Raw genomic sequence first — 8,236 nt, 5'->3', positions numbered from 1 at the left:
AAGATCTACTCCAAAGCCGAAGCATTTCTTATCCAATTCTCATGAAAATTTTACAGCATCTTATACCATAAATCTAGAGCATGTACACCAATTTTCATGCCAATCCAATAAGTTTTGATTTCTCAAACATGGCTAAGATCACAGCTTACTCAGATTTTCAATATAGGACATATTTCAATCACTTGAGCTATACTTCATCAAATATAAATCAAACTTGAAATTAACTCATTTGAATACTTTCACAAGACATAAATCCATTCAAACCACTTACTAAATTTTATCTTATGAACTAGAGCGTCGCCTGTGGAGCTCGCCAACTTGTGTGGCAGTCCCGGGAGGTTTGTAACCACCTATTGTAGCGAGTAAAATCACCCATCATCTCAAGAGTTCACTCTCTTGACTTAAGAACGAGGTAGGGTTGTAAATCCCTAAGCTTTAGTGGTATACCTCAATAACGTGGACTTAGGTAAGCCTTAGTGACGAGCTGAACCACGAGATAAATCCTTGTGTCATCTTGTGCTTGTGTTGTTATATTTGTGTTCTTGTTGTTGTTGAGGTGATTTCTAGGATTGAGGTCGATCTACTTGTGTGTGTGGTGTTTCCACCACTTTCAGCTGTCGATATGTGATCTACTACCCTACAGGAAGCTAAGAAATATACCCGATCTAAATTTCGTTGGGTAGATTTTAAACTATGAACTAATCTCTTCTGCAGGTGCGGTAGTGCCGCGCTCACAAAGCGGCAGTGTCGCGGGTGAATTTGACTTTGGTTTGAGTTAAATTTTTACAGACCTATTCACCCCCTCTAGATATACCAGAGATCCTACACACCTAATAGGGATCAGAGCCACAAAAATTATAGTAAAAAAGGATTTTGTACATACAAACTTAACTTTACAAAATCGAACAGCTGTAAGCATGACAATATGTAAAAAATTAAACAAACAGAAAACATAAAGAATAGCTGCCTCAATGACATTGACAACATGGGAAAGCATATATATACATAAACAATAACGAAAAAACTATATATAAATATATAAAAACAAAGTAGCAGTTTAAATATTACAATAATATAGAAATTTAGGTTCAAACATCCATTAAATAAACAGCTCAGATAAAAAAATGTCTTCTAATTCAGGTTCAAACAACCATTAACCAAAACAGTTCAGATGACCGGAAACTGTCTTTTAATAAAGAGAAACCAGCAGCCTCGGGCGGTTCATGATGCGGCTGAAGCTGCCCAACGGCGTGACGACGAGCGAGCAGACGCTGTACCTGGCCAGCGTCTTCGAGGCGTACTAGCTGTTCAACTTGGCGCATGGATGCTGAGCAGCGGAGAAGGTGATAGGCTGGCGGCGTGCATGCACGGTGATGAAGCCGCTGTGGCCTTTACCACGCTGGTGAGACGGCACCAAAGATTCCTGTATACCCGTGAGGCGTTCTGTGCCGGCTGCTTGTCGACCTGTGTCACGCGTTGGCCATGTCGCAGCGGCAGAACTAGCAGATCTGCGGGGCGACGCTCCCGGGCCTCGTTTAGGCCCGTTCGCTCGTCTGAATTTTGGCTGAAACTGACTGAAAATACTGTTCCGGCTGAATTGTTGTGAGAGAAAAACACTGTTCCGATAAGTTTTTTTGTTTTCTCTCCATCACATCAAATCTTTAAACATATACATGGAATATTAAATGTAGATAAAAAAAATAACAAATTACACAGTTTGATTGTAAATTACGAGACGAATCTTTTGAGCCTAGTTAGACCATGATTAAACAATAATTGTCAAATACAAACAAAAATACTACAGTGCCAAATACTAATTTCTAACCCTAGTCTAAACAAGACCCCGGACGTCCCGACCATCCTGGACGGCCTCCGCGCCGTCGGCCTCACCAATCATACGGCTCAGAATCCGAACTTCCAAAACAACCGGTTAATGTATAGCATATATGTAACTTTCATTTTGAAATACAAAAAATATACAAAATACATCAATAAAAATTCAAATCTCAGCGTTTTGCCGTGCCTGATGATGCGCCAAATGGCAAGAGTGCGACCTCAACGGAGGCGCACCGCATCGACCATTCCCACGGGCCCAACAAACACACCTGTGAATCTCTCGCTCCTGATTGGCCCGCCGCCCCCTCCCACGGATCGCGTCCTCCGAAACAAATCGCAGCGGTCCGCTTCCCCGCAAATCCAACGGCGCTCAGCCCACGTCACGCGGATCGGCTCCCCATCCCATCACCGCCGCTATAAAAGCCGCGCCGAAACCACCCCAAAATCCCCCGCGTCCTCCAACCCCAAATCATCACTTCCCTCCAAATCCCATTTCCCTCTCAACAGTCAACACCCGCGACTCGCGAGATGGACGGCGGCGGCACGAAGGTGAAGAAGGCGGCGGCGGGGCGGAAGCTGGGCGGCGGCGGGCCGAAGAAGAAGCCGGTGTCGCGGTCCGTCAAGGCCGGGCTGCAGTTCCCCGTGAGCCGCATCGGGCGGTACCTGAAGAAAGGGCGGTATGCGCAGCGCGTGGGCACGGGCGCGCCCGTCTACCTCGCCGCCGTCCTCGAGTACCTCGCCGCCGAGGTCCTGGAGCTGGCGGGCAACGCGGCGCGGGACAACAAGAAGAACCGCATCATCCCGCGCCACGTCCTCCTCGCCATCCGCAACGACGAGGAGCTCGGCAAGCTGCTGGGGGGCGTCACCATCGCGCACGGCGGCGTGCTCCCCAACATCCACTCCGTCCTCCTCCCCAAGAAGGCCGCCGAGAAGGCCGAGACCGCTACCAAGTCGCCCAAGAAGGCCGCCGCCAAGTCGCCCAAGAAGTAGTGTGCCTGCCTCGTCTCATCTGATCCTGATCTCAGCTTGACTGAGTGGTTGTGGATGCCTTTTGCTGTTCTTGCGTCTCTGTGTGTTTGTAGTGATGCGTCGCCTCATGTGTCTTGTGCCTCGACCGATCTAAGTCAGTTCTAGCGGAGGTTGATGGTCGGATCTCCATGTTATCTAAGATTTAATGAAAACAAGAGGAAGTGCCTTGCTTTCTTTGATGGTTTGCATTCATGTGTTTCTGGATTGCATCCATCAATTTGCGAATCTATTTTCCCCTCAAGTTTGTCTCTGGTTCCAAATGGCTCTATCCTATCATGGTTTGCATTCAACCGTGATGGTAGTAGCATGACCAAATGGAGTGGCGATGAATTGGTTTCAGATGAGGGGTCGAGTACATTCCTGACGAAATTGGTAGGTCGACAGATACATTCAGACTGGGATTCTATTGTTTCAATGAAATTCAAAATTTGATGTTTGCCGTGATGCCGTGTTGGCGTGGCTGAAATGGGGAGTCGAACATTGAATCCGAGTCTGAAGTGGATGTCCATTCCTGACAAATTTTGGTAGTTCAACAAGGCCTGTGTCCAGTTGATTGAGTTGAATTGGTAGTTCAACAAGATCTGTGTCCAGTTGATTGAGTTGAGGGTTCAGAACTTCAAATATGCAACCAATTTGCTGTTGGTGGAATTGTGAACAAAATTCGACCAACGGTTCCAAGACAGACTATAGAATGAACAAGACTAATTCTGTGTAATCTGCTCATGATTTCATCACTTAAGTGTTCCGGCAATCCAGCCCTTTGTTTGCCAAAATTACAGAGTAACAAACAAAAACGTTCACGCCTTTGCAACTTTGTACAGAGGCACATTGTCACCGTATTTCAAATCATAGATAGAAGAGAACAAATTCAATCACCACCGATGAATTATATATCACAAAAGCGAATGGATATTACGATGCCAATGAAGTACAACATGTCAAACATATATTGGCACACAGGCCAGAAAAGAATATTTAGCCAACCTTGTGTTACTAGCTTCAGCTACAACCAGACTCCCCTGGGGATTTCGGTTTTTGATTAGGGTTTACTACTAGCAGTATACACGACACATACAAAATAACAATACTCGTTCCATGTGGTAAACGGTCTCCCAGTTTTTCGTCAACATCCTTCACCTTCCCGGCCACCAGCAGCCTACCTCCTCAGCCCCTCAACGATGTAGGTAGCATACAGATCCCTGTGTAAGAACATTACAAATGTTGGGTGGTTAGCTTGAAGGTCGAAAGGACATGTCTTAAAACAAATCACGGCTACGCTGATGATCAGGACTGAAGAGTTGCAATCAGTCAACTTACATAGAGTGCTGTATGACTTCATAAGCTTCAGTTGCAGGCAGAAAGTCGTTCACAGCAACCTCCTTGTTCTCATTCTTCTTGTCTGATGAATGTCCGGGTTAAAGAAACCATTCAATCTAACAGGAGGCAAACATTGTAACATTTTGCATCGTCTTAAGATAGTCAACACATGACAAGTATTTTTTTCTTCTAAAATTGGCAGAGGCTGTAATGATCAGGTCAAGTTTAGGGAACTTTGCAAAGTAGTATCTTGTAGACAAGTTAGAAGAATTTATTAAGCATGAGAAAAACATTAATCACTTTATGTAGTACTAGGCTAGCAGGACTAAATACTGATGAATCATAAGAGGATACAGTCCTCAAAGAAGCGCCTGATTTCAGCCAAGCGGTGAGGTGGGAGGTCCTTGATATCGTTGTAATGCCTGTACTCAGGATCATCAGCGCACACTGCAATGATCTTGTCGTCTGCCTCTCCTTGATCAATCATGGGCATAACACCGATGGCCTTTGCACGTAGGAAACAGCCTGGGATAACTGGCTCCTGCATGCACAGAAGTAACAGTTCATGGACATGTTCTCAACTATAGGGAGAATGGAAAATGACTGGCTCCTGCATGCATGGAAGTAACGGTTTATAGACATGTTCTCAACCATATGCAGAATTGGAAAATGGCGAGATTTGAAAATTAGCTCAACTTATACCTAAGACTGCTCAGACCATCACTGGTATACCATTTTGTGATTCAATGATACAAAAAAGAAGAAGCATACCTGCATTATAACCAGTACATCCAAAGGATCACTGTCTTCACAAAGTGTGCGAGGAATGAATCCATAGTTGTGAGGGTAAACAACTGATGAATACAGGACACGGTCCACCTGCACATGCACACACATTGAAATGGAAAACAGGAAATATTAGAACTAGCAAGAAATATAGCTTTGCAATAAGACTCTGGGGTAAACAGCATTGCTTTACCTTGATCAGTCCAGTTTTCTTGTCAAGTTCATATTTAACCTTGCTGCCCCTGGGTATCTCAATGACCTGACATAGGAAATTGAAGTCAATTCTATTAGTCTTTCTTAAACATTTGAGCATGCATCAGAAAGTGCCAAGCGGCAGAGGAACATGGATGACACAAACAGTTCATAGGCATTTGTTTGAGAGTCCAGGGAGATTTTTTTTTTAATCCGAGAAAAGAAAATGCAGTATGCTTTTAACATGAACATATCACAAGAATTATACAATGATCTCAAGTAACAAGAAGACAGGTCAATCAGTGGAAGCATGATAGGGTGGCCTTACGCAGTTGAATATGGTTGGAGCGCCAGGACCTGCATGAATTGAAGATGAAGGACGTAAGTTGTCAATGCAAATAGCAGAAATCGATGGCTGGCCATTTGTCAAGACGAGTGAGTACAATACCTATCTCCAGATCATGCCAAGGGTGGGCAGCAACAGATCTCCTGGACATGGTTGATAGTATCCTTTCGTTCAAGGCAGGAACCTTTTGGAACGAGCCTGTCTCATTCACGGCTTCCACAGCGGGCGCCATCAAGACAACCTGCCAAGGATTACAATACAAGGCCTCCTGTTAAGTTGATTTGATTTGGTCTTCCAGGAGAAGGAAGAGCAAAACATTGTAAACTCATGACAGAGTCCAACATTGACAGCGTGTGGTAACACGGTCCATGCTGAGGACATGGTCCAACACTGACTATACTCGGAAGCTTTGATCTGTGTTTCTTTGTTATAAATATACCAAACGAAAACGACATTGTTAGGCTACCTAATAGGAGGGGGGGTCACAGCCTTCACGGATCAGGAGCAATCCTGAAACTAAATGGAAGGTAATAGTTTTGAGAAAGAAGGCAGGGGAAAATGAAGATTACTGGGTTACCAGGTTACTTTTGTCAGCATGGATGCCACTATCTATCTTGTCTGGTTTAAATAATAACTACGATAAAGTCGCATAGACAGACCAACTCATCATGCTCAACACTTCTGGGACGCCTTAGATATTATATGCAATATACAACAAGTTTTTTCTTTCTTTTGGATATTAAGTATCACAGGAGCACGCGTAAAGCATGATCATCATTGATCATGCACAAACGATCTGGTAGCAAACTGAAAAGCATGATGATAGCTAACAAGGGAGCCTGTAATAGCGAACTGATCATAGATCAGTTGGTTGGGTTTCTTGTGGTGAAACTTGCCCGCCCGGATTCAAGTCCTCGACTTACACGGGTGCTCGCATTTTCATAGATTTTTTCAAGATTTATTGGCGCTATGCTTTTAGTGGTAGGCGACGTCCCCGTCGACGACGAGACGCCTGTGGTGACTTCATGAATCTCGAGATCTGTCGACTCAGTCCTTCGAAGGTGCTCGTAGAGGTATGTGTGTTCATAGGGGTGAGTGTGCGTGCGTGTTGCGGGCGTGTAAGTTGTACTGGGTAATCTATATATAAAAAGGAGCCTGTAATACATGCAGCGCCAGATACCTTATATACGCCACGGCAGCACAGAGAAACAGAGCCATTATACATGATGCGATATCTGGACTAGCGACAGAACGTATGAGCTGTGAAATAGTGCCTGGCGTGTACACCGCAGTCTATTAATACATGCAGGTGCAGGTGCAGAGAGATGGCGCGCGGAGGCAATTTGCCTATTGCAGAGGACTAATGGTTTTTATCGCAGGGGACTAATGGTGCCAATTGCAGAGGAGTAGCCGTGTAACGAACAAGTCGCCTGGTTGAGGGTGGTCAAGTCGAGATCCGGAGCTGTAAAGTTCCGTAGATGGCGTGGAAAATTGCGGAAACAAAAACTAAATTAAATCAAGGATCGGAGTAGTACTCTTATGGTATGAATGTCATGAATGGAGGAAATTGGTGGCAGGGCAGGCTGGCAGGCGTTAAACAGGGCTTGAATCGCGCACGCGTATTGTTGACATGGCGCCAGGACACGGCAAGTAATCAGAGCGGCGAGCGTCGTCCTTGATGCACAGGCACGCGATCTGAAATACTTTTGCTATGTCATGTTTTTTTTAAAAAAAAAGAGAGAGAGACTGAGAAGGTGAGAGTATGCAAGAACAAGAAGGTCGTTTGAGTTTGGGAGGGAAATCCCCCGGGGGAAAAAAAACTGAGCAGCATACTCTCACCTTTTCTCGGCCAGAAAACTGAGCAACAAGCGAACAGGCTGAATCAGCCTCGCGGTTGCTGGCGAGAAAGGGGATGAATGAATGAATGAACGTATTTGGAGCGAAGAGGAAGCGAAACCCTCGCGGTTGCTGGCGAGAAAGGGGACGAATGAATGAATGAACGAATCCAAATGGAAAACAGGCATTCCCCGTTCCGAACCGGAACTCCGGAAGCAACGGCACGCGCGGGCAGCCATCCCATCCCTGCACCCACGAAGCGGGAGCGCTAGGCTAATCGTCGAGGCGAAGCGGAACGATACGGGGGATCGATCTACGACGCAGCAGCAGCAGCAAGCTGCTTGGGGGCGGGGCGGCGAGGAACTGAACTGAAGAAGAGGGAGGAGGGAAGACGTGGTACATACGCACCTGGGGCGGCGGCGGCGGCTTAGATCCAAATCTGGGGAGCGGGAGGAGGCGCCGACGGGGAAGGAAACCCTAGAAGGCAAGGCACGCGACGGAGTCGGGATGGAGTGGGCGGAGCCGCGCGGTCTGGTTTTAAAGCGGCGGAGCAGAGGACGGAGGAGGCCTGGCGGACGAGGACCGACGGAGAGAGAGATCAGAGACGGTGGAATGGACGGAGGAAGGAGTAGTACTTCCCGCTTCCTGGGTGGGTTCGGTGGGCCCACCCTCCATCGCTTTTCCGCGTTTATTTAAAGGAACGCTTGCTTGCAATTTCTTTTTTTTTTAATATCGTTAAGCAGAAGCAGCTGCTCCTCTGGTCTGGTGGTGCTCTGCTCAGGCAGGCAGTCATCTCAAAGAAGCCCCCAGCACCCCAATTTTTTTTCCCTGTAATTGCATGCGTGCCCCTGGACCTGGAATGTCCCGCCAAGCACGCAGCGAGTGAACAAGGGC

The 8,236-nt window shown here is 46.4% G+C and overlaps 2 protein-coding genes across 3 annotated transcripts; one reads left to right on the top strand and one right to left on the bottom strand.

Moving 5' to 3' along the window:
• The first annotated feature begins 2,276 nt into the window (after positions 1–2,276).
• On the top strand, positions 2,277–3,053 carry LOC136517949 (probable histone H2A.5). The gene has a single exon (XM_066511606.1). It carries the CDS (start codon positions 2,365–2,367, stop codon positions 2,824–2,826), a length of 462 nt encoding a protein of 153 aa, XP_066367703.1. The 5' UTR covers positions 2,277–2,364; the 3' UTR covers positions 2,827–3,053.
• Positions 3,054–3,730: 677 nt separating this feature from the next.
• On the bottom strand, positions 3,731–7,943 carry LOC136517947 (soluble inorganic pyrophosphatase 4-like). 2 transcript variants are annotated; one of them, XM_066511605.1, is made up of 8 exons: positions 7,747–7,943; positions 5,609–5,747; positions 5,489–5,517; positions 5,162–5,227; positions 4,954–5,061; positions 4,537–4,723; positions 4,183–4,264; positions 3,731–4,064 (listed from the first exon to the last, which is right to left on the bottom strand). In XM_066511605.1, the coding sequence occupies exons 2-8, from the start codon at positions 5,736–5,738 to the stop codon at positions 4,022–4,024; spliced, it is 645 nt and encodes a 214-aa protein (XP_066367702.1). In that variant the 5' UTR covers positions 5,739–5,747; positions 7,747–7,943; the 3' UTR covers positions 3,731–4,021. The 2 variants fall into 2 exon arrangements, with proteins under 2 accessions (XP_066367702.1, XP_066367701.1); XM_066511604.1 differs by having other exon boundaries at positions 7,751–7,942.
• Between the last annotated feature and the right edge of the window lie 293 nt (positions 7,944–8,236).

This window comes from Miscanthus floridulus, chromosome 17 (genome assembly GCF_019320115.1).
Source record: "Miscanthus floridulus cultivar M001 chromosome 17, ASM1932011v1, whole genome shotgun sequence".
Taxonomy (NCBI): Eukaryota; Viridiplantae; Streptophyta; class Magnoliopsida; order Poales; family Poaceae; genus Miscanthus; species Miscanthus floridulus.
The sequence above is the reverse complement of the archived record's forward strand: the minus strand, read 5'-3'. Positions and strand labels throughout refer to the sequence as shown.

Excerpts from the sequence above, each read along its gene's own strand:
- LOC136517949 (XM_066511606.1), top strand. The coding sequence starts at position 2,365 with ATGGACGGCGGCGGCACGAAGGTGAAGAAGGCGGCGGCGGGGCGGAAG.
- LOC136517947 (XM_066511605.1), bottom strand. The coding sequence starts at position 5,738 with ATGGCGCCCGCTGTGGAAGCCGTGAATGAGACAGGCTCGTTCCAAAAG. Across the intron at positions 5,518-5,608 it reads TTGGCATGATCTGGAGATAG|GTCCTGGCGCTCCAACCATA; the intron begins GTATTGTACTCA and ends CAATTCATGCAG. Across the intron at positions 4,065-4,182 it reads GAAGTCATACAGCACTCTAT|GGATCTGTATGCTACCTACA; the intron begins GTAAGTTGACTG and ends GTTCTTACACAG.